This window comes from Acomys minous (assembly GCF_964271855.1).
Source record: "Acomys minous genome assembly, chromosome: 3".
In the NCBI taxonomy this organism is placed as follows: Eukaryota; Metazoa; Chordata; class Mammalia; order Rodentia; family Muridae; genus Acomys; species Acomys minous.
Window position 1 is genome coordinate 69550926 of NC_140485.1, and position 25077 is coordinate 69576002.

The 25077-nt window shown below is 49.2% G+C and overlaps 1 protein-coding gene across 2 annotated transcripts in view; it reads left to right on the forward strand.

Annotated features, from left to right (window-relative positions):
* Nucleotides 1-25077, forward strand: part of SLC13A3 (solute carrier family 13 member 3) — a 68992-nt gene that overhangs the window by 19427 nt on the left and 24488 nt on the right. The window contains exons 2-6 of one of the 2 annotated variants that reach the window (XM_084775077.1): nucleotides 4127-4392; nucleotides 6956-7119; nucleotides 15218-15284; nucleotides 17841-18020; nucleotides 21368-21493. In XM_084775077.1, coding sequence (XP_084631203.1) covers nucleotides 4127-4392; nucleotides 6956-7119; nucleotides 15218-15284; nucleotides 17841-18020; nucleotides 21368-21493 — 803 coding nt within the window. The remainder of the gene's footprint in view (nucleotides 1-4126; nucleotides 4393-6955; nucleotides 7120-15217; nucleotides 15285-17840; nucleotides 18021-21367; nucleotides 21494-25077) is intronic. The other variant, XM_084775078.1, reaches the window with a different exon arrangement.

Sequence of the window (25077 nt, forward strand, 5' to 3'; positions counted from 1 at the left end):
GGGCCTAGGACTCTACAGCCATGACTGCAGCCACCTGCCCTACTGCAGCTGAGGGCAGATGTTCCCTCTCTGCCTCTATGTCCTGAAGCTCCAGCCTAGGACCAAGCAAGAGAACCCATCTACCCTTCCTTCCACCTACCCACTCATCCAACCATCCATCTGCCCTCGCCTACCCATCCACTCATCTATTCCTCTATGCATCCAATCACCACCCATCCCTCCATACGTCCATCCATCCATCCATCTATTCATTTATCCATCCATCCATTTATCTATCTATCCCTTCATCCATCAGTCCATCCATCCATCCATCCACCCATCTGTCCATCCACTCATTCATATGTTTATTTACCCATTCTCCACTACAGACAACAAGACTAAGTATGTTTGGGGCTGTGCTAGGTTCTGGAACACAGAAGAGAATGAGACACAACAAACAGGAACCTTCTTCTCCCAGAATTTTTTGGTCCTAACTGGCTAGACAGCACAAGGAACTCTTGTTGAATGCTGGAATCTCCCCAGGTCACATACAATTGGGCTGATTTCCTAGCTGTTTCCACAGAGTACAAACTAGAGTGTTTAAGAGGTACTGTGTATGAATGCCTCTTAGGAAACTTCATTAAACAAATGCAAATATGATTTTGTAACTTGTCAGCTTTCAACGAATCTGTCATGGAGCTTTAGCAGATGCTTGAAACTTCCCTTGGCCTTAGAACCCTCCTTGGGACTATCTTACGCATCCTTAGATGATAGGTCTGGGTATCTGATAGAGATTCCATAATGCCTGACCAACCCCTGGGAAACCTCCCCCTTCACTGTGTTTCTGCCCATGTAGAATGCACTGGCTGGAGATACAGATAGCCTGGTTGAGGAATTGCTTGTCTGCAAACATGAGGACCTGAATTCAATCTCCAGAACCGGCACGGAGAGCTGGCATGGAGGCCTCTGCTCATAATCCCATTGGCTGGCCAATGTAGCCTAACTGATGAGCTCCTGCCAATGAGACACTCTGTCTCAAAGGAGCAGACCACATTTCTCAGAATGACTCCTGAAGCTGTCCTCTAGCCTCTACACACCTACAAATATGCACGCATGCGTGTGTGCGCGCACACACACATCCATCCACACACATGCCTTTTAAAAAAAAAACATATTTCCCACCAGACATGGTGACTCAGGCCTGTAATCTCAGATACTTGGGAGTCTGAGACAGAGGGGCTACAAGTTCAAAGCCAGCCTGGGCTGTGGCATATGTTCAAGGCCATCAAGTGAACAATGACCAAAACTAGTTAGACAACTAGTGAAATTCTGGCCTGAAACCAACAAAAGTAGAAAGAGGCCTGGGGGCGCAGCTCAGAGTTGGAGGAGTACATGCAAAGCCCTAGGTTTAGTCCCTGGTACATCAGAAAACCAAAAACCAGACCAAGAGAGAGCAACCTGTGTTCCCATCTGCCTGCCTCAGAACACAGCAGACAGATGCTGGGTACACAATGCCAGCCCTGGTTAACTAGCTTTGGCATAGATGGGCTCTGGGCACAGCTGGAGAACACAACTTCTTTTTGAGTCCCACACAAAAGAAGCTTCCAGCACAGGCAATAGGCATCCCCTCTCCTTCCCTGTGCCAGATACCTCCCACCCCCAGGTCAGAAAGCTGCCACTGTCTCCTAGAAGGCTTCATTCATTCCTTCAATGGTTCTTCAAGGGACCCAGAGACGGGATCTGAGATCGAGGTGTGACAGGAACCCAGGATGAAGAGGTTAGGGCAAGGATGATGAGATCCAAGCTTGGGAGACGGTGTTCAGTATGCTTCCATCATCTTGCTAGAAAGTCCACCAAACTCTGTAGTGAGAACAGGTCCCAGAATGCTGTTTCCCTGAAAGTCTTGGCCAAGAGTGCATCTAAAGCTGGAAGAAGCTGGAATTTCTCAGCCATGAGCAGGGACAATGGTAGGAGGGCAGCAGCTCGGTCCATTTGAGCTTCCGTAACAAAACACCTCAGCCCGGGCCGTCGATAAGCAATACAGGTTCACTGCTCACAGCCTTAAAAGCTGGGAGCCTTCATGCTTCAGGCTGGTGGCCCAGTAAATGCCCAAGATGGAGATATTGGCTGATTAGGCTCCCAGTGCAGTCAGTACTCAGCCTCAGAGAGGTGCCCTGGTCCAGAGTCCTCACAGAGCAGAAGAAAGGCCCCGAGGCCTCTCACAAATGCACTCCTCCCACTTCTAAAAGCCTCACCTGTTAATCACCACCACAGTAGAGACTGGGCATCAACAGGGAGGAGAGGGACGTGCACATTCAGATGCTGCCACCTGCTCTTTCCACACTCAGCTCCTACCCCCTCGATTCCCACAGCTCATCAGAACCAACTCTGCTATAAAGCTTACCTCCCGGAGCCAGAGAGATGGCTCAGCAGTTAAGAGCACTGGCTGCTCTTCAACACAACCCAGGTTCAATTCCCAGTACCCACACGGCAGCTCAAAAACTGTAACTCCAGTGCCAAGGGATTAGATGCCCACACAAAGATATACATGCAGGCAAATCACCAGTGCACATCAAATGAAAATAAGGATAAATAAAACACTTAAATTTTAAAACAAAAACAAAAGCTGGGCTGGAGAGATAGCTCAGCAGATAAGAGCACTGTCTGCTCTTCTAGAGGTCCTGAGTTCAATTCCTAGCAACCACATGGTGGCTCACAACCATCTATAATGAGTTCTGACGCCCTCTTCTGGTGTGCAGGTGTACAGGCAAGCAGAACACTGTATATATAATAAATAAATAAATCTTTAAAACAACAGCAACAAAAACAAAAACAAAACAACCTACTCGATGGGGGTGAACGCCACACTCCATGTTCTCTCCTGGAGAAGCGGAAGCCAGTCATCCGGGGGTAGCCAAGGCAACAACCAACCCAAACAGCATGTTAGAGGGTCTGCCGCTGCCTAGCAGCATGGATGTCTTGCGCTGGACCCAAGCTAATAGTAAATGACCTTACACAGGGAAGGACCCACCTTTCTCAAGCTGACATTTATGTCAGGCGGTGTGCAGAGCAAGGCAAATGGCATGGACCTGCTCGCTGAGTGTGGCTCCTTCCTCCCATGTGAAGGGTGTGCCTGCCTGAGTGTCCTGTAGGGAGGGTAGTTGCAACCAGTGCTGGCCAGTCCCACTCACACCAGTGGCCTCAGATTGCCTCCATGGCAAGCGGCTCTGGCTGGAGGGACACGCTCAGTGTGTGCCTGGGGCATTTGAGAATGCTAAGAATTGATGTTCCCAGGATCAGTCCTCAACCAGGAATAACGAGGAGTCAGCTGTGAAATAGATGTCCAACGTCTCAGAGAAGAGCTCAAAGCATGCTTGACGGCATAGAACTGCCAAGGATCGACATCAGCGCAGCCCCTAAACTTACATTAAGAGGTGCTTCTTCTATCTTAGGAAGTCTCTTACTTATTCATAACTGTTTTTATAAGCTTCATTTGGCAAACTAGCTTTTCTTTGACTCAAAATAAATTAATTCTGAACAATTTAAAAAAAAAAAGAGGTGGCTTCTTAGCCAGGCGGTGGTAGCGCTCACCTTTAATCCCAGCACTTGGGAGGCAGAGGCAGGTGGATTGCTGTGAGTTCGACGCCTGCCTGGTCTACAAAGGTAGTCCAGGACAGCCAAGGCTGCACAGAGAAACCCTGTCTTTAAAAAAAAAAGTGGCTTCTTTTTTCTTATCTTTCCTTTTCTTTCTTGTAACTGTGCTATGTGACTTTCAAGCATGATCTTTGTGGATGGCATCTTGTCCCAGCGTCAAAAGACTGGACACATCTGTTACTCCACCTCCACGGTTCGCACCAGAACCAAGCTTCGGGCATCTATTCGGGAAACCTTCTAAGTATTCTTAATTGGTTTTCTTCTGTTTCACTTCCCCACTGCCTTTCCAGAACTTTCTAGAATTTTCGTATATCTCCAACAGTGTCTGTGGCACATAGAGAGCTTCCCCTTTTTATAGTTGAGCAAGATGACACTGTCCACTGCTTCCTTGAGCATGAGCCTTGGTGCCCGCCCCCTCCTCCTGCCGCCCCCAACCCCTCTGGCCTGATGCACAAGTCACTGACCAAGTATTCATTCCTTGCTCCACACACAGGAAGGCCGCTGCCTGTATGTCATCTTGCTCATGGCGGTGTACTGGTGCACGGAGGCGCTGCCCCTGTCCGTGACAGCTCTTCTGCCCATTGTCCTCTTCCCCTTCATGGGCATCCTACCCTCCAGCAAGGTCTGTCCCCAGTACTTCCTCGATACCAACTTCCTCTTCCTCAGCGGGCTGATCATGGCCAGCGCCATTGAGGAATGGAACCTGCACCGGAGAATCGCCCTCAAGGTCCTTATGCTGGTTGGGGTCCAGCCTGCCAGGTAAGGCCACGCTACAGGGCAGCCTGGAGCCGGTGGGGGATCAGCAAAGCTCTTCCTTTTTGGTCACTGAACCAAGAAACTCATTTCCCGCATGTTTTGGCTTATTAGTTTCTAGACAATTTGGTGGGTTCCTCACTTGTGAAGGGTCGAGCTGATTTGGTTGAAGACAGCTGTCTTCAACATGCTTGAAAGTCACTCAGTGCCAGCCATGACAGCGCACGCCTTTGGTCCCAGCCCTCAGGAGGCAGAAGAGGGCCAGTGGATCTCTGTGAGTTCAAGGTCAGCCTGGTCTACATAGTGAGTTCCAGGACAGCCAGAGCTACATAGTGAGACCCTGGCTCAAAGAAGCAATAAAATAAAAGTTAAAACTTACTGGAGATGAGGTTGGGCTGCTGGCCCCTCAGCCTTGTGCACAAGGAATTAGAATAGTGTCACCAGGCCCCCAGGGTGAAGGTCAAGATCCTCTGCCCTGGAGAATGGCAGCAACCACCTCTGTGATGCCGGGTGTCAGCATTTGCTCCATGAAGTCCTTGTGGGATTAGGTGGGCAAGGTCAGGGGATCACTTGGACTCTGGCTGCCAGTGTGGAGGGCATTGGAGGGGCCTAGGGGAGCCAGGAGGAGAGGGAGGTCGCCTGAGACAGGAGGGTGGGAGACAGAGAGAGACTAACCAGAAATGGCCTCAGTCTCTCAGAGAGGATTTGATCAGATGATTGAGTGCCTTAAAAAAGGAGTGTTCCTGGGACATGGTGGTGCATATCTTTAGCCCAGGTATCTGGGGGGCAGGGACAGGTGATTCTCTGTGAGTTTGAGGCCAGCCTGATCCATATAGTGAGTTCGAGACGTAGTAGTAGGAGAGAATCAACTCCCAAAAGTGGTCCTCTGACTACCAACATATGCCTTTGTGTGTGTGCGTACACACATGGGGGGGGGGACAGAGAGAGAGAGAGGGAGAGAGAGCGAGAGAAAGAGAGAGAGAGAGAGAGAGAGAGAGAGAGAGAGAGAGAGAGAGAGGGAGAGATTTAATAAAAACAATGGGCCCAGTGACAGCAAAGTGCAGTTACCTAACAATTGTGCCAGTTGTGCCAGGGTGCCACACACTAACCTCCAGTAATCCAGCACAAGGTGCACTCCCTGGCAAGTCTAACAAGAACCATCATTTGGTGTCAGCTTTAACTGTCCATGACACCTCAGGGTTCCAAAGCTCTAATAGTAGCACATGGTTCTCAACCTGTGAGTCTTGACCCCTCTGGGGGCCAAATGACCCTTTTACCGGGGTCACCTCAGACCATCTGAAAACACAGATGTTTACATTGTGATTCACAACAGTGGCAAAAAATCACGGTTATGAAGTAGCAACGAAATCAGTTTATGCTTGGGGGAGTCACCACGGCCAAAGGAACTGTATTAAAGGGCCGCAGCATTAGGAAGGCTGAGGACCCGCTATCTTACAGTGTAATTGAAAAGCGCTCATGTCAATGTGTTTCGGTGACACAGTCCCCGTTCATGCTACGAAACACTCTGCTCCCATTAGAACTATCCTGTAGGACACTCTCAGATAAAAGCTTGTTTAATGCCAAGTGGACTTGGACCCCTTATGGATGACGTCCCAGCGGAGAGCCGGGGGACTTCCTGGAGGAGGCAGCCTGTGGGCTCAGCTGGGTGGAGTGGACAGAAAGGGCAAGAAACACACGCTGAAGCTGCCGCAGGGGGGCCAGGAAGATGCTGGCCTAAGAGGAGACAGGAATGGAGGAAGAATCCAGAAGCTTTGGAGTCACAGGGAACCTGACAGGCCTTGGGGTCCTTGGTTTAATCTACGGCAAAGCCTCCACTTACCTCCTACTTAACCCTGTAGTTAAACGAGCTCCAGGTGGAAAAATGCCATGACACCTCAATTCTGTTGGGGGGTGTGGGGGGGGGTGCGGGGGGGGGGTGGACCAGACAGAGACCAGGGACAGAAGCACCAGGTGGCTTCACGCTGGCAAGAAGCCCAGGTGAGCGAGCAGTAGGTGCAGGCGAAAGTGGGAGAACAAGGAGCAGCAAGGGAGCAGATTCAAGTGCCCAGTCAGCCGGGCGGCGGTGGCACATGCCTGTAATCCCAGCACTCGGGAGGCAGAGGCAGGCGGGTCGCTGTGAGTTCGAGGCCAGCCTGGTCTACAAAGCCAGTCCAGGTCAGCCAAGGCTACACAGAGAAACCCTGTCTCGAAAAACAAAATAAATAAATAAATAAATTAATTAATTAAAATCAAATGCACACCAAGCCACATTTTTCCTCTAAAAACAAACCTAGGGTGGGCACAGCCAGCAGTGCAGTGGTGGCCTGAGTTAGATCCCTAGAAAGTGCATACAGATGGAAAGAAAGAAGTTCGCGTGCACCATTGTGCCCACATCCCAAAGAAATCAAGAAAAACCTAGCTGCTCCCGCGCTTGCTACTCATCTGCCTTCTCTGGACCCCAACTTCCCTCTTGTAAAACCAACCGCTTAGATGACTCCCCAGGTACTCGACCATAGTTGCCCTTGGACCCTGAGTTCTAGACCCAGTCCTAACTCTTTCTGCCACCCAGGCTCATCCTAGGGATGATGGTGACCACTTCGTTCCTGTCTATGTGGCTGAGCAACACGGCCTCCACCGCCATGATGCTGCCCATCGCCAGCGCTATCCTCAAGAGCCTCTTTGGCCAGGGTGAAGCTCGGAAGGACCCTCACCAGGAAGGCGATGAGAGCACAGGTGAGGCTGGGCAGGTGCCAGGGCCCATGTCACTGCTCGGAGGATGCACACCGGAGGTCCACAGGCCACTGGGGAAGGCCAAGGGCACACTCATGTGCTGGGCACACACTGTGGGATGAGTGTTTTAATGGTGATGGCTGAGGATCAGATACACCAAACCATGGTTACCTTGGCCTTTTTAGATGTTAAAATTGTATACTAAGTAATGGGCTAAGTGTGCTTCCTATACATTTGTAAGCAAGTGCTGGAGTTAACATAGTTTGCAAGCATTTGAACAGGTGTTCCTAAACTCTGAGACCCAGAGAAGTATCCCAGGAAACAAAGAGGCTAGCAAGCATCAGATGGGCAACTCCCCGTGCCGGTAAGAACAGGAACTGCAGATTCTCAGGCACTGCGGGAGAGAGTGTGATCCAGGCTAGCCTTCCCCCATGCTTCCCCCTTTTTTTTTTTTTTTTTTTTTTTGGTTGTTTGTTTTTGGTTTTCGACATGGAGTTTCTCTAATCCTGGCTATCCTGGACTCACTTTGTAGACCAGGCTGGCCTTGAACTCACAGCAATCCACCTGCCTCTGCCTCCCAGTCGCCACCACACCTGGCCAGTCTAACTCTTCTTCTTCTTCTTCTTCTTCTTCTTCTTCTTCTTCTTCTTCTTCTTCTTCTTCTTCTTCTTCTTCTTCTTCTTCTTCTTTTTAAGATTTATTTAGTTATTATGTATACAGTGCTCTGCCTGCATGTAACACCTGCATACAGAAGAGGGCACCAGATCACACTATAGATGGTTGTGAGCCACCATGTGGTTGCTGGGAATTGAACTCAGGACCTTTGGAAGAACAGCCAGTGCCCTTAACCACTGAGCCATCTCTCTAGCCCCCAGTCTTACCCTTCTTAAGGGCATTTTGCAAGGACTTAATCAAGTTACATGAAAGCCTGCAGTTTCTTTTTCAGATGCAATTGCTCAAGGAATTCTCCAGCTGACTGGCAAGGAGAACACTGTTACTGCAGTGTTCTCCACGGCGGGAGGGGGGATAAAGGGGGTAAGGGTGGTACAGGCCTGCAGCACCTGCACTCAGGAGGCAGCGGTAGGTTGATATGAGTTCCGGGTCAGCCTAGTCTACATAGTGAGTTCCAGGCCAGCCAGAGCTACCTTGTCTCAGAGTAGGGCCTGACAGGGGGATGCAAGATGAGCTCCTGTCACAGATTGTACTGACCTGAAAGGTCTGACCTCTCTACCCTTTGACACTTGGCTCCGAGCAGATGCTGTGTTTTCAGGTGACTGTGTTGGGCTCAGATGGAAGCTATTGTCCTAGATCACACAGAGAGAAGGCAGCTAAGCCTGACTTTAAACCCATACAGAAATGAGCTACATTTCTCTTGGCATACATATTTTTTTTTTGGCAGCAATAGAAAGCATGTCTGTCTTCAAGTTATTTTCTTCATACATGACAATATCAGAGAAAGGCATGGGGGGTCACTTTGATGACAAAAGGATATCAAGACTTTTCATTGTGATTCACCCCAACCTGTGGTGATAAAGTGACTGCGTCACTGCCGCATTACCTCTACTTTAAATTGTCTTACTTTTTTATTGATGTCAATATACTTCTAAGAGAGGCTGAAGATTTGACCATTCATGGGCCAAAATTGCCAGCTCATCTCCAGCCTTATCTCTTCCTTGATCACAGACCCTACGTGATGCACATGCTAAGCTGAAGAAGGTGGAGTTTCCCATGTTCCCTTTCGTGTTAGGCAGTCAAGTGTCTCAGTTAGTGGAAACACGGGGGCTCTTGTGATTCTGCCCTTCCCTGTCTCTGCCCCATGTTGAATTGATGTGACTGCAATGGTGAGAGGGGGAGACGCCTCCTGGGATGAGAGATGGAAGTGCTTGATCAGTCCCACAGAGGTGTCTTTCAGGCTAATAAATGCAGCAAGCATTATCCTTGAATCCGTGGATAGCATTATCCATGAAACTATGCTAGCAGTGCTCTTTGCAAGTATCTGTTTATAGGCTTACCTCAGAACAGACTTGTCCTACAAGTATAAGGACTTGAGCTCCGTTCTCAGAGCCCATGTTAAAAAGCCAAGTGGCGAGTGCTTGTAATCCCAGCACTGGGGGGGTGAACACAGGTGGATCCCTGGAGCCTGCTGGCCAGTCCGCCTTGCCGAATTGTTGAGTCCCAAGCTGTCCCTGTTCCAAAAACCCCAAGATGCTAGGTAGGGTGGTGCATGCCTTTGGCTTTTGATCCCAACACTTGAATGATAGAGACAAGTGCATCTCTGTAAGTTCAAGGCCAACCTGGTCTACATAGGGAGTTCCAGGCCACCAGTCAGCACTGAATGTGAGACTCTGTGTAAAAAAAAAAACAAAAAAAACATATATATATATGGGATCCCATATATATTATAAGGGATGACTACTCCTGAACAACAATACTTGAAGTTCACTTCTGCCTTCCATAAGCACAGATATGTTTGCACACATATACACATACACACATGCATGCATACATGCCTACATACCTGCATACATATGTACACTGCCTATTCACACACTGTATACATACTCAAACCTGTACATGCATATATATATGCACACCTACACATGCATGTACACTGCATATACATGCACACAAATATACAATGCACACATGTACAGCCATACACACATGCATACTGCATGCACACATGTACACATGTACACTCATTAACACATGTACACGGCATACACATGTTAACACATCCAACATATGCATGTACACATGCGCATACACACACGTACACTGTACACATGCACACCTGCACACACATGCATGCCTGCACATACACGTCCACACATGTATGCACAAATTGCACATTGGTCCATACAGTATGTACAGTCTGCCCATGTCTGGCAAGTGTGGGTGTTTATTCATCATGCGAGGCCCTGACAGCGGTTAGAAGCACTGTATAGAATGGGGTTTGGAAAGGCGGAGTGACACACCTGGTGTGTCACTGTTGGTGAAGTAACAGAGGTGGATTGTCACGAGGACAAAGTCTTCCAGGTAACCCAGGAGATTTGCCAGGTAGTGGGGTTAGCAGTTGTTCCCTGCAAATAACCAGACAGTAAACATTGTAGGCTTTTGTGGGCCACTCTGTCGCAACTGTCCAACTCTGCCTTTGAAGAAGGTGGCAGGGTGCCGATGGCTGACTACATGCTGAGAAAAAGCCAGGTATGGAAGCCAAAGTTAAGATCTCCTATAATTTTGTTGTCCCCAAATGGTCTTCTCCGATGGATCATGTGTGTTTCTGTTTACATTGCACATGTCCAGATGTGTCTGAGGGAGATGCACATGCAGGGTGTCTTCTGAGACACGGTCCCCGGATAAACCTGGAGCACATGGGTTCAGCTAGGCTAGCTGGACGGCCAGCTCCGGCCAGGGTCCTCCTGTCTCCTCCTCCCTGGCTCTAGGATCACAGACACATGTGCACTTGGCTTTTTTAAAAAATGATTTATTTATTTTTATTGTACATGCCTTGGTGTTCTGCCTGCATGTGTGTCAGATCTCCTGGATCTGGAGTTACAGACAGTTGTGAGCTGCCATATGGGTGCTGGGAATGGAACCCAAGTCCTCTGGAAGAGCAGTGCTCTTAACCACTGAGCCATCTCTCCAGCTCCCGCACTTGCCTTTTACTGGGTGCTGGGAACGAAACTCAGATCCCCATGCTAGTAAAGTGAGGGCTTTGCTGACTGAGCTATCTCCCAATAGCCGGATATTTTCAACTATTTAAAATTGTAAGAGCTGTTCTTGGTGGTCAACTAAAATGAGGGAAGCCAGATTCGGGCTACAGAACCCAGGCTGCTGAGCCCACTCCGAGATGCTGGCCTTTAAACTGCTCCCCCGCAAGCTGTGGGGGCTCTGAGACGGTAACTTCACAGTGGCCTTGGGGTGGCATCAGACAGTTGGCACTACCCCTGCACTCATTTCCACATCAGCTTGCACCCGTATCTTCTGTTTTGCCTGACGTGTCTGCAGAACCATGCTCACTGGGTACTTAATCTATTCGAGGACCCTTCTGAAGGCCTGTGTCTGAATGGGGCGGGCTTCCATCGACTGCATTTTGATAAGTGAGAGTCAAGGTAGACATAAGGAGAGGATGAAGAAGAAAGATGTGGGGGTTACCATGGCAACGTGGCCTGTGGCACTAAGAGTTTGAGTTGGGCTGGCCGACTGTGGGGCTGTCCTTCCATCCCACTCTCCTGCTTCCCACGAGATGGCCACATGAATGTTTGACTGTCCAGTCCCTTATAACAAAAACAGAAACTCTAAGACCTTTAAAGGGGAGGGCACTTGCCTGAGGTCATACACAAGAATGGTTATGAAAAGAACCCTACTCTGCAGGCTGTGGGGAGGTCAAGACCCTGGAGCCCAGGCCGGACGTCTGCCTTCAGGCTGCACAATCAGAAGCCTGAAGGTTAATGATCAGCCTCAGAGACTCAGGGGCCAGTGTTAACTTCAGGGCAGAGAGAGACGCTTTCCAGTCCGTTTCTGCGCTTCAGGCAGGAGGGAGGACATGCGGGGTTTGTGTTAGTGGAGACAGATTGGAACAAGGAGTGTCTCAGAGGCTCCAAGTTCATGAGGGTCACTGATAGGCAGGTCAACAATGGCAACAGCAAACTGTCCCTTCCTGAAGACCCCGAGTGTCAACCTGGCTCATTTCTCAAGAGCCTGCTTGATGTTTGTGGTCCCCATTTTAGAGGTGGAAGGATAGAGGCTCTCAGGGGCAAAATGTTTTTGCGCTGAGCACGTGAACAGATAGGAGCAGATGCTCGTGAAAGAGTGGGGATCACTAGACAGGACCGCAGGAGGTCCCCCACCTTGCAGGGAGTCCCTGCCATCTCTCCTTCCTATCCTGGTACTGCTGTCTGAATAGTTCGGTGACATTTTTGCTGTGACACCTTCCACCCGTTAGGGAGTGCTGTTCGAACCCAGGCTTCAGTCAATGTAGATTCCTTCAGAGCTGTGTTTCACCTGAGTCCATCAACCAGCAAGAGGTTTGCCTAGCTTTCGAACCTGTACTCTTCAGTCTTTTCTCTGCCGGGTAGAGGCCGCCTGTATGCTCCACCCACAGAGTTGTAGTTAGAGCAACCATTCAGGTTGAGGTAATTGACTCGCTCTTGTATCTTACAGTACTGCCTGGCACATAGTAGGTGCTCAATAAATGCGCATAGGTAATGAGTGAGCAAATGAACAGACCAGTAAGGATCTGTGATAACCCTCAGTTTCCCTCCAGGCTACTGGATGTGCTGAGTGAGTTGTGTTCGTTAAACTACCTAATGCATTTGGCCCTCTGTGAGGTGCTCTTTGCCTAACACAACAGGCCAGCTCTTTCCTGAGGCAAATTCAAGAGGTTGGACAGGGAAGTTGGAATAATCATTAGCTTTGCATCAGGCCTACTAAGTGCCGGAGGAATGTCTTGGACACCTGGTGAGAATTATGGGTGGAGACTGGCAGTTCAGGGTAAATCGTCAGTCCTGGGTATAGCATAGGTTTGCTTCTGCCACTAACCCACAGGGGTCTCCTTGCCCCCATCCTTGACCTGCCTCTTCAGGCCTCATTTTCCAAATGCAGAGGATGGTAAGTAGGCCAACTCCGTAGCTGCTGGAGGCCATGTGCTGGCACTCCCGCCATGCCATCCCAGTGTACGCTCAAGGCTTGTTGTCTGCGCAGCCCTTACATAAGCACCAAGCTCTGGGCTGACCTGTGGCTCCAGGACCCAGCAGAGGTGCCCTAGAGACATTGCCCCCACAGACCTGTTTCCATTCAATCTCTCTAAGGCCAGTTGGGTCACAGGAACGCTATGGGACAGCCAGAGTAAATGTCGAGCAAGGAACACTCACTCCCCTTGGTTTTCCTGTTTTTCCAACTTCACCTTCATCATCATCGTCATCAAAACTAGTGCCCAATACAGAACACTTTGACATCAATATGAACCCCCACCAGTGTACACACCAGGCCCCTTGGGAACCACATACAATCTCGTATAGGGCTCCCCAACTCTCATGTAGGCAGTGAGTAGCCAGGTTCTACATGAGATGACACCCCCCCTCCCCCCCTTCCCCCCTCCCCCCGCCCGAAGTGTACATGCCCACTACCAGGGCCTGAGCAGACACCTCAAGCCTTATTTTCCCTTCTGTGACTTCAGATCTGTTGCTCTCAACCCCTATTACACAAAAGAATCACCCGCCAGTCTTGTCAAAACCACCAAGGCCCTGTCCACTGCACGTCCCCTGCAGACCCTCCTCGTGGGACTCACACCCAACAGAGTCCCTGAGGCTGGGGATTCTGCCCCAGGTACCAGGGGCCCAGTGAGAAAGATACAGGGCAAGATAGAGATATGCGGGCCAGGGGTCACTGGGTCAGAGGTCATCCCCTAGGGAGTGACTCCCCCCCCTCCATCCCCAAGCCCCACCCCCATCTGTGTGCTATTAACAGCCCTTTACTTCCTGCTTCAGTGCCCTGGGCCCTGGCCTCGTGCACTGCATGTGGACATGTGTTCCATTGCCCTAGCCAAAAGCTGTTCAGCACCTGGCCTTTCACCTGAGACCCCTGCTGTGCTTAGCACGGAGGGGGCACCCCAGGGCACAGCAGAAATGACACTGTCAGCCACCATAAAGTCTTGTTCTCTTTTGCTGCTGGCAAGACAGTGGCAGCCTGGGGCAAGGAAAGGTGTCCCCAAGCTAGTGGAGGAGACTGAGAGAGGCCAAGGCAAGAAGAATCTAGACCCTCTCAGTGCACAGGGCTGACCGTATGGCCTGATGTCCAGAAGGAAATCAAATGGTGAGTGGGTGTGTATGCTCGAGTTTCTGTGTGGTGTGGTGTGTGGGTGTGTGGGTGTGTGTGTGTGTGTGTGTGTGTGTGTGTGTGTGTGTGTCCTGTCCTGTCCTGTCCTCACTTCCAGCACATAGCTAAGAGATGACAGATTGCTCCCTCGCATCCAGGTCTCCAGTCAGCCGGACTCTTGTCCCCCTTCCCTGTGCTGTGTGTTTCCTGTGACGCCCACCCACCTACGCATTCTATTTCTTTATCTCGGGCTGGAAGACAGTACCCAGTGACAAGCTTTGTGTCTCCTCACCCCTTGCTGGGTACATAAGAGATACAAAGAGATTTTCTGTGATCGGCCCATTTTGTAAAATTAGTGTGTGTCGAGTTCCAGCTTCCACTCCCAGGAGCGACGAGGTCTTGATTTCAAAGAGAAACACAGGAGCAGCTTGGTCAACCTCAGTGTCTGTGAGAACCGCTGTTGCCAGCCACCCTCCTTACTTAATGTGGACAGCCAGCTCCCTGTAGCCCATCCAAGCCTACACCTGTGAAATGTGTCTTCCTTCTCAGGCCTCGCAGCCTACAGTCCTGTCACCTTTGGCTTTCCACGCCCCTTAACCCTTCTTGACTCTACTGTCCCAGTATGCCCAGCTTCCTCAGGTCTGCCAGCCTCTCCTACCCCAAGGCCTTTGTACTTGCTGTTCCTGTTTCCCATGGAGCTTCATAGGACTGGCCACTGTCATACCGCCATAGTGACATGACATCAGTGGCACCTGACTCCCCTTTCCCTTTCCTACCCTGGTTTTATTTCTGCTGTAACATGCATCGCTGCTTGAAACTGTCTTTATTATAGTCTTGCCTGTCTCCTATTCTAGAATCCAGTCTCTAGTGAAGCAGGGGCCTTGTTCAGTGCTGTGCACTGGGCCAGTGACTGTGTTTTGGATGAACAGATGGATGGATGGATGGATGGATGGATGGATGGATGGATGGATGAATACCATCCCTCACATTGCTCATCTTTTCCCAGAGAACCTTTGGTAATGGCCCCTCAGGTCAGCTTTGGTTCTGTTAGATGTAGGGTAAAGATGTAGGATGCAGAGTGTTGACCTTCCCTTCCCTCCTCCCATGTCCCCCTACTCCTTTTCCTTCCCTCCTTCCTCCCTCTCCCCTCATTTTTATTCTTCAATGAATAGCACACCATCTTGGCAATGAAATCTTATTCATTGTGACTGGCTGCACAAGAGCTGGAAACTTCCAGTTGGTGCCCTTTGCATTCACCCATGTGCCTGCTCTCTTCTCCCAGCTGCTTTGCGGGGAAATGGACTTCGAACGGTGCCCACGGAGATGCAGTTTCTCGCCAGCTCAGAAGGGTAAGCTCTGGCTACATTCCCGGGGAATCCTGAGCCTGGTTCAAGGGGGTGATTGACAAGGACTGGGTATCACACCAGCCCCAAGTTCTCTCCAGAGATTCAGAATCCAGGTTTTTGCCCTTCAGCCCCGTGGCTCAGGTGAGACCCTCCTTTTTAAAAAGCAGCCAGTAGCCAGGTGGGTACACACACACACACACACACACACACACACACACACACACACACACACACACACCTGTAGTTACAGCCCTTTGGAGACTGAGGAAGGATGAAAGCTTGGAAGTTATTATTCTGGGAAATGTAGCAAGATAGTATCACAAAAAATTTAATTATATCAAACCAAAAGGCATCCGTGTGGCTGGAGGTGGGGGCACCTACCAGTTAAGTGCTCATCTTACAAACACAAAGATGAGTAGGGCATGGTGGCACACGCCTTTAATCCCAGCACTCAGGAGGATTGCTGTGAGTTTGAGGCCAGCCTGGTTTACAAAGCGAGTCCAGGACAGCCAAAGCTAACACAGACAGACCCTGTCTCAGAAAACAAACAAACAAACAAACAAACAAACACAAAGGTGAGTTTGATCTCAGAATCCATGTAGAAAGAAAGAAAGAAGGAAGGAAGGAAGGAAGGAAGGAAGGAAGGAAGGAAGGAAGAAGCCAAGCATGGTTGCCTAGCCTTCTTGGTGGGTTCTGGCCAATGAGAGATGCTGTTCAAAAATGTGTGTGTGTATGTGTGTGTTGTGTGTGTATGTATGTGTGTATGTGTGTGCGTGCGTGCGTGTGCGTGCGTGTGTGTGTGTGTGTGTGTGTGTGTGTGTGTGTGTGTGTGTGTTTACAGCCACAACATATATGTGGAGGACAGAGGACAATTTTCAGGATTTAGTTCTCTCCTTCTACCATGTAGGTCATAGGGATCAAACTCAGGTCAATCAAAATTAGTTTTGAAAATCAGTTTTCAAAAAAAAAGAAAGAAAATTAATTTTCAAATATGTTTTAGAAACTGCTCCATTACACAATAACTTCATTTTCATTCTAATGTCAGAGATCAAACCCAGGGCTTTGTGCAGGCTGGGCAAGCCTGTTGAATCACATTCCCAGCTTGCACTTGTTTTTGTTGGGCTTTTGTTTGTTTGTTTGTTTGTTTGTTTTGTTTTGTTTTGCTTTCTTGAAACAGAGGTTCTCTGTGTAGTCCTGGCTGTCCTGGACTCACTTTGTAGACCAAGCTGACCTTAAACTCACAGAGATCCACCTGCTTCTTACTCCTAAGTGCTGGGATTAAAGGCGTGTGACACCATCACCCAGAGAAATTTTTAAAAATATTCATTCCAGTTTTCTTTTCTTGACTTGTTGGAGAATAACTGACAAACATCAAGATGTTTTGAGACACATGTATGCGGTGAACTGAGTGCTTTAGTCAGCATACCCTATCTCAGACCCTGAGCATGCAGTTCCAAATTCCATCCATAAATAAGCACTTTATAGTAGCCCTAGACAGTAAGCATCACCCTTAAGGGACGGGAGATGGCTCAGTCTGTAAGATGATCCTTTGTGCAAGCCTGAAGACATGAGTTCAAATCCCCAGAATGCAAGTAAAGAAAAGCCAGGCATGGCACTGTGCACCTATAACCTCAGAACTGGGGAGTAGAGACAAGTCAACATGTGAGGTAAACTGGTGAGCCAGCCGGTCCAGCCAAATCATGGTCTCTGATTTTGAGACCGGGAGTTCTCACTGTGTATCCCAAGCTGACCTCAGTCTCAGGGTCCTCCGGCCTCGGCCTCCAGAGCACTAGGATCCCAGGCCATGCCATCTCTGGCTTCCTCACAGTCTCTCCAAGAAGCAGTTAGGAACTCTTTGCTTCGTTCACTCCCAAACTGTACAAGGAAAACAATACAGAAAATTCAAAGAAGAAACAAAAGTGGGGGAACACGGTAAGGAAAGAAGTGAAACAAAATTGTGTCACCGCTGGGGACTGAGTACTTGTGCGTCCCTGAGGCACAGTATTACACAAGTATCATCACAAGAAAAGTCCAGGCAGTGATACCAGCTGCCTCTCATGTGATTTTGATACAGACACTCATCGTAACAGATGCCTCTCAAGGCCACCCGGTTAGTTTTACTTCTAAATTTTTAATTTTGCTGGGTTTTTGTGTGCATGTGTGTACGAGTGTGCATGCCATGCACATGTGCGGGACTCAGTTTTCTCCTATCACCATGTATGTTCCAGGGGCCTTTACCTGCTGAGCCCCAAACGACACATTTTAACAGCTGCAGAGATGTCTCGTCCAGAAAGAGACTCCACGTGTAGCCAATCCCCCTTTGATGAACATTTAGGTTACTTTTGAGTAAAATAATACTTAATGCCATGGTGCACCCTGCACTGTTTTCTTGGCATAAATTCTTTGAGTAGAGTATCTGAGCTGAAGGCTTTCAGGGTCCGTGGCAGTTCTGACTCTAGAGACTCCTAAAGCAGCAAGCCGAGCATTGGGTGGCTGCCTTCTCTCAGGGCCAGAGGCTCAGATGGCTCTTAATTGCTTCTCTTGGGTCCTTTCCCACAGAGGCCACCCTGAGGATGCAGAGGCCCCGCTGGAGCTGCCCGAGGATTCCAAGGAAGAAGAACACCGCAGAAACATCTGGAAGGGCTTCCTCATCTCCATTCCCTATTCAGCCAGTATCGGGGGCACCGCCACGCTCACAGGCACAGCCCCCAACCTCATCCTGCTCGGCCAGCTCAAGAGGTAAGTGTGCGGCTGGGAAGATGGCTCCGTGGATAAAGTGCTTGGTGCGCAAGCGTGAGGACCTGGGTTTGAATCCCCAGAGCCCACTTAAAAGTGAGGCATAGTGATGCGTCCTGGCTCCGGGGAGGCAGAAACAGATGGATCCCTGGGGACTCACTGGCCGGCCAGTGTAGTTGGTTAAATAAGCTCCAGGTTCATGGAGAGATCCTGCCTCAAAAAGTAAGGTGGAGAGTGATCAAGAAGGAGGCTCTGCACTGACATCTGGCCTCCGTATGCACACAATGCACACACGAGCACACACACCCACACATACACACACACACATATGCACACACATAATGAATACATATTCACACACACATGCACGTGCTCGCACACACACACACACACACACACACACACACACACACACACACACACACACACGTTAAATGCAGTATCCCTGTGGGCCAAGGGTCCATCCTTCGTCTCCTCCCCTTCCTTCCCAGCCAAGGATGGTAATCATGTGACTCTCTTGGTCTAGCTGTGGGAACACAGAGACACTCAGTCCCATCTTTTTCTGGGAAAAAGACAAGGCAGTGAGCAAAGAGCAAATGAATGCCGGGTGGTGTGGTAACACAATCAGGAGTTAGAAACGGGAAGACCCAAGGTTCAAGGTCATCCTCATAGAGTTCGAGGCCAGCCTGGGATCCCGACTCAAAACACAAACCAAGTGAAAGCAAATGAATGGGGCAGAAATAAAGCAGAGCAGGTGGCGTGCCACAAGGCCGGGGCCTGTGGTGATAGGGCAGCCGGGGACATCTGTTCACTGAGATGACCTTCCACAAGAGCCCTAGAGTGAGAGCGTGACATTGGAAGCTGGAAAAGCAGAGGCTCCGAGGTGTGCCTGCTCTTGGGAGTCTCAGGGAACAGCGAGACCAGGGAGGGAGGGGTGGGGGCATCCCTGAAGGCTGTGGCCGGAAGATCACTGGGGTTCATAGGTTAGGTACTAGCAAGACATGATCTCAAAAACAAACAAGCAAACAGTGTTTTATAAAGAATGGGGCGGGGGTGGGGTGGGGTGGGGTGGGGAGTTCCAAGCATAGTTGGTAAACTGTCTTATCAACAAGTAAGACAGTGAGACCCTAAGGGGCCAGGCGGTGTAGTGGCAAGATGTAAAACTCAGATCTTAGCCGGAGGGCGGTGCTGGCACAAGCCGGAGGCTTCTGGCTCTGAGCAGGCTCCTGCAGGGGAGCCCTCAGGCCAGCAGGTAGGGTCTCTGGACACTGAGAACAGGAAAGAAGGGCTCCCTGGTGCTTGGCTTCGCTCTGATAGCGCAGGCTCTGGCTTGTCAATCTTATTTCAAGATTCCCTATGACTTTCAGATCCAGGATTCCAAGTGGTGGGGTCCCCGGAGTTTCTCTGTCCAAACCCCCTCAACCCCCACCCTCTTACTGCCTATTTGTGTTATCTGCACGAATGCAAATGTAAACATTTGGCAAACAGCACTAAAAGGGACCTGGTAATTCAGCATGGCTGCAGAGCCTGGCCGCCAGCTACACCTAGTGTTCAATCAGAGTCCAGAGCTGGGAGGGCAGTGGTGGTGACGACGGCCTGAGGAGCTGCTGGTCATTTCTCACATGCAGCCGTGGTACCAAGTGATGCTTAGGCATCTCCAGCACTGTAAAACGCTCTCTGCCTGAGCATGAGGACTCAAGTTAGATCCTCAGCACCCAGGTGAAAATCCAGATGTGGTGTCACCTGTCACCTGTCATCCTAGCACTGGGAGGCAGAGACAGGAGAGTCCCTCTGCCTCACTGAGCCCCAACAGGGACCTGGGAGAAAGGAAAGGCTATGGTGAGCTCCTTTGTGCACAGACACATCTTTACTGGTTTATTCTGGTGACAAAATGAGATGCACACACTATAAACTTTTACAGAAATATTAAAAATTTTAAACCTTTAATTCCACTGAGAGTAAGCTTCCTTATAGTCCTTTCTATATATGATATATAATAGTAATGTATTTATTAATATTTATATGAATATATTTTACATATGTTAGCATAGAAATAACATGTTATTTATTAATATATGATATATTAATTAATAATATGATTTGTATAATAGTAATATATTGTAAGCATACATTTCTATTTAGTACTATTTTGCCTACAGTTTATCTACTTTTATAGCCTGATTTTATCATAAAAACGTTACAGAAAATATACATTTCTAAAGGGTAGAAATGATCTGATCTTGGGTATTATATTTAATCAACTATGGCATCTTGGTTTCTTTCCTTTTAGTATTATTTTGATACATTAAGAATTTATGCAACTTGTCCCATATCTGCTATGGGATACACTTTTTATTGTAGAAAATCAGATAAAGAAAACCAAAGTTATAAAATCCTGTCACTCTTCAGTTTATTGATGGTCTTGTTTGCTAGACAACACCTACTCATATTTGATTTTGTTTTGTTTATTTATTTATAACTGGCTGCTGGTAGTTATTTGTCCACATATTTTTTCTTCTTGGGTTTCTTTTGAGACAGCGTTTCTCTGTGGCCTTGGCTGTCCTGGACTCACTTTGTAGACCAGGCTGGCCTCGAACTCACAGCAATCCACCTGCCTCTGCCTCTCGAGTGCTGAGATTAAAGCCGTGCACCACCACATGTCCATATTATTTTATCAACATCATTTTATAACTTTTCCCCCAATCTAATACCACAGTTTTTCTTTTCTTTTTCTTTTCTTTTTTTTTTTCTTCCAGTTTTGTTTATGGCAGGGTCTCACTATGTAACTCTGGCTGGCCTGGAGCTCACTATATAGACCAGGCTGGCCTCAAACTTACAGAGATCTGCCTGTGTCTGCCTCCTGTGCTGGAATTACGGTCAGTCGCTTGCCACTGTGCCTGGCTTTGTCTGTATTATTTTATCTTCATCATTTTATAACTTTTTTCCCCCAATCTAATACATTTTTTTTTTCAGTTTTGTTTGTGACACTATGTATCCCTGGCTTGTCTGGAGCTCACTATATATATAGACCAGGCTGGCTTTGAACTCACAGAGATTCCCTGCCTCTGATTCCTGAGTGCTGGGATTAAAGATGTTCACCTCTAGGTCCCACCCTTGGGTCAGATTTACAGGAAACATTTGGAAGTTTCCAAATGAGGCTCACGGGGCATGTGGTCCCACTGAGTCAGAACCCCTCCCACCAGAAGGAAAGGTACCTTCTGCCTAGGGGAAGGGGGTCTTCTCTTTCTGTTCTCCCAGGGCCTGTAACTCTGTCCTGACCCCGTGGATGCCTCCCTCCTGGCCCTCATGGTCCTGTCTGATGGCTGCCCTTGCTTTCCTCTCTTCTCCAGTTTCTTCCCACAGTGTGATGTGGTAAATTTTGGCTCCTGGTTCATCTTTGCCTTCCCTCTCATGCTGCTGTTCCTACTGGTGGGCTGGCTCTGGATCTCCTTCCTTTACGGCGGAATGAGTTGGAGGTATGTGGAACCTTCTAGAAGGCTGGTGGTGGGCCTCACCTGTTGCCTTTTGAACGAAGAAAAAGTGGCTCTGGCTTTGAGGATGATTTGGACCAGTGATGGTGTCAAACCAGGACATAGGCATATGCTCTGCCCTCATGTCTACTTTTATGGCTTCTTTTTGCTTACGACCGTGGCTCTGTGTGTGTGTGTGTGTGTGTGTGTGTGTGTGTGTGTGTGTGTGTGTGTCTGTCTGTCTGTCTGTCTGTCTGTCTGTCTATCTGTCTGTCTGTCTGTCTGTCTGTCTGTCTGTCTGCATGTGCCTTTGTGTGTCTGTGTATGTCTCTGTGTTGGTGCACATATAAGTATGTGTTTGCACAAGCACATGTGTACATGCACACGTGCCTGCCTGTGTTTGGAAGCACACACATTTTCACAAATGTGTGTTGAGGCCAGAAGACCTCTGGTGTCGTTCTTTACTCACCATTGACCCTTCTATTTTTTGTTTGTTTGTCTTTATTTTGTTATAGGGTCTCACTACCTAGGCTAGACTGGCAGGCCAGCAAAAGCCAGGGATTAGCTTGCCTTCGCTTCCTCAGTGCTGAGACTGAAAGCACCAGCGTTATGCCCAGCTTTTCCACATGGGTTCTAAGGATCCAGCTCAGGTCCTCGTGCTGACAAGGCAAGAGCGCTACCCTCTGAGCCATCTCCCTGCTCCGTGACAGTGATTCTCGCTTCCCTTTATGGGTGTCATATGAAGTTTGATATTTAAATTCACTGTTGTCTGTTCATTTTGTTTGTGGTGCCCTGAAATCTAACCCAGGGCCTTGTACATGCCAGGCAAACATTGTCATTGAGCTATACCCCCGTCTCCTTGTCTTTGTAAGACTGAGTCTCACTATGTAGCCCTCCTCCTGGCCCCACTTGTTCAATGGTGCAGAGGCCCCGGGGCAGAGGTGATAAGGGGTGTTCTGGAGCAGATAGAAACTTAGCAGCTGGGCTCAAGATAAGAGAGAGAGAGAGACAGAGACAGAGACAGAGACAGAGACAGAGACAGAGACAGAGACACAGAGAGAGACACAGAGAGATCTATGAGAGACAAGGCCAGAAAACTAGATGGGAGGGATTGTAATGAGGAATGATTGTGTTCTGGTAGCCACTGAGGGGACATTTGGAACCATTTTGGTTCTCAGTTGAAAGGGCTACTGGACTCCCCTGGATGGAGAGCAGAGGTGCCCCTTAACACCCTGACAGGCACAGGACACCCTAGAACAAAGAACGATCCAGCCCCATCCAAATATAGGAGGGACAAGGTTGTTGATGGCTTTGTGGGGCTTGGTCCTCACACAAGATAGCCAGTGTAGGTCACTTTTCTTTGTTTGTTTGGTGGGTACTGTCTTGTTTGTCTGAGACAGGGTCTCGATATGCAGCCCTGGATGTCCTGGAGCTCATTGTGTAGACCTGGCTGGCCTGGAGCTCACTATGTAGACCTGGATGTCCTGGAACACACTGTGTAGACCTGGCTGGCCTGGAGCTCACTATGTAAACCTGGCTGGCCTGGAGTGCACTGTGTAGACCTGGCTGGCCTGGAGTGCACTGTGTAGACCTGGCTGGCCTGGAGTGCACTGTGTAGCCCTGGCTGGCCTTGAGTGCACTGTGTAGACCTGACTGGCCTGGAGTGCACTGTGTAGACCTGGCTGGCCTGGAGTACACTGTGTAGACTTGGCTGGCCTGGAGTGCACTGTGTAGACCTGGTTGGCCTGAAGCACACTGTGTAGACCTGGCTGGCCTGGAGCTCACTGTGTGTACCTGACTCGCCTGGAGCACACTGTGTAGACTTCACTGGCCTCAAATCCAGAGATCTGCCTGCCTCTGCCTCCTGAATGCTAGAACTAAAGACATGTAGCACCATGCCCTGAGTGTTTTTTTTTAATATTTTCCCATTTGAAACAACAATATACGCATATGGCTCAAAAATCAAAACAACACAAAGTGGCGTGTGGGGGTATCTCTTCAGTCCATTTCCCAGGTGGTTCTTGATTCTGACCAATTGGCAGTGAACACCAACCATCACAACCCCACCCTCTGTCACCTTGACACCCAAACATATTGCTTTTAAGCCATAGCCTTCTACATTTGCCCCATGGGCTTATGACCATGTTATAGGAAAAATGTGTCCAGACAACTTAAAGTCCCCAAATCGCTAGCAATCCTAACACTCGGAAAGTCTAAAGTCTTTTCACAGTGAGATTGCATGTGTTCATCATGTAATACCACATGTGACACTGTCCAGTTCTTGATGAGCTTACATGTGTCCGTCATATAATACTGCATGCAACACTCCCTAGTTCAAAGAAAGTGGAAGTTAGGCAAAAACCAAGAATAACCAAACAAAAGCCAAACTTAAACCCAGCAGGGCAAATGCTAAACCCAGGAGCTCTGAGCCTGGCACCTGGGACTCACGTTGCAATGTTCTAGGTTCCAAATGTCCCTGCAACCCCTGCCACCCCCGCAATGCCAGCCCTGCAGCACACACAGCTCCTCTCTGAGGACAGCTCCACTCCCTGGAAGATGTCCCACGTTCCCATCATCTCCAGGGTCCCTAAATCTCTGCCCCAGCGGAGGCTTCACCATCACAGATTCACACTGTGGCCTCCCAGGGCCTGTGTGCAAGAGCTCCAACCCTGCCACACGTCACCAGGCCTCAGCTCCTCTGTGACCCCCTTCAGTCTTGCACCTTCCGAGTCTTCCAAACTTAGACAACCGGTGCGGTCAAGTTTTGCTGCCAGCTGGAGATGCAGCCTGGATGCAGCCTTGTCCCCCCTTGGGCCACAGTTGTGTCAGTTCCTGTGCGCTGACCCTCTGAGGCAGCTGTCTCAGTGGTAGACACTCCCCCAGCTTAGGTTTTCTTGCTTTAAATGGACCTGGGAGCCTCTAGTGGACGGACACTTTTCCCTGTGTCCTAGCGTAAGTCAGGACACTTCTCTTCTGTCACGCTGCTCTCTTTAACAGTTGGAGCTGCTTTCCCAGAACTTGCCTGAACACTCTCCTGCCCTGAAATTTCCTCTGCTGAACACATTAGTCCACCACCTCTCAGTTCCAGCTTCACTCGGGCTCTCAGAATATGAGCAGGACGAAGCCGTGTTCTCAGCTAAGATGTCGTACAAGCAGCCCCTAGCCCAGGCGCTGATGGGTCCTAGTCCCACATCCCCCTGAACCCACCCATGTTAGTTAGCATTTTTGTCTTCCAACCTCCCACCAGAAGAATGGCCCATTAAACTCAATCCCCTGCATATGAAGGCTTTTCTAGCCCAAAGCTCCAAAACTCTTCCAAATTCTTCCCACAAGTCAGTTCCAGAGGCCTAAGAGTCACATGGTCAGGCTCATCACAGCAAAGGCCTCACTGCTCAGTGCCAGTTTCTCTCAAATGCCCTGGTGGAAGCAACTCGAAGGAGAGGAGTTACTTACTTCAGCCCACAGTTCAGGTGAACAGGCCATCGTGACAGGGAGGTCCAGGCAGGGACACCTGAAGCAGCATGTCACAGGCGGTAAGCAGAGAGTGATGGATAAACGTTGGCTGACATCCAGTTCTCTGCGGTCCAGGA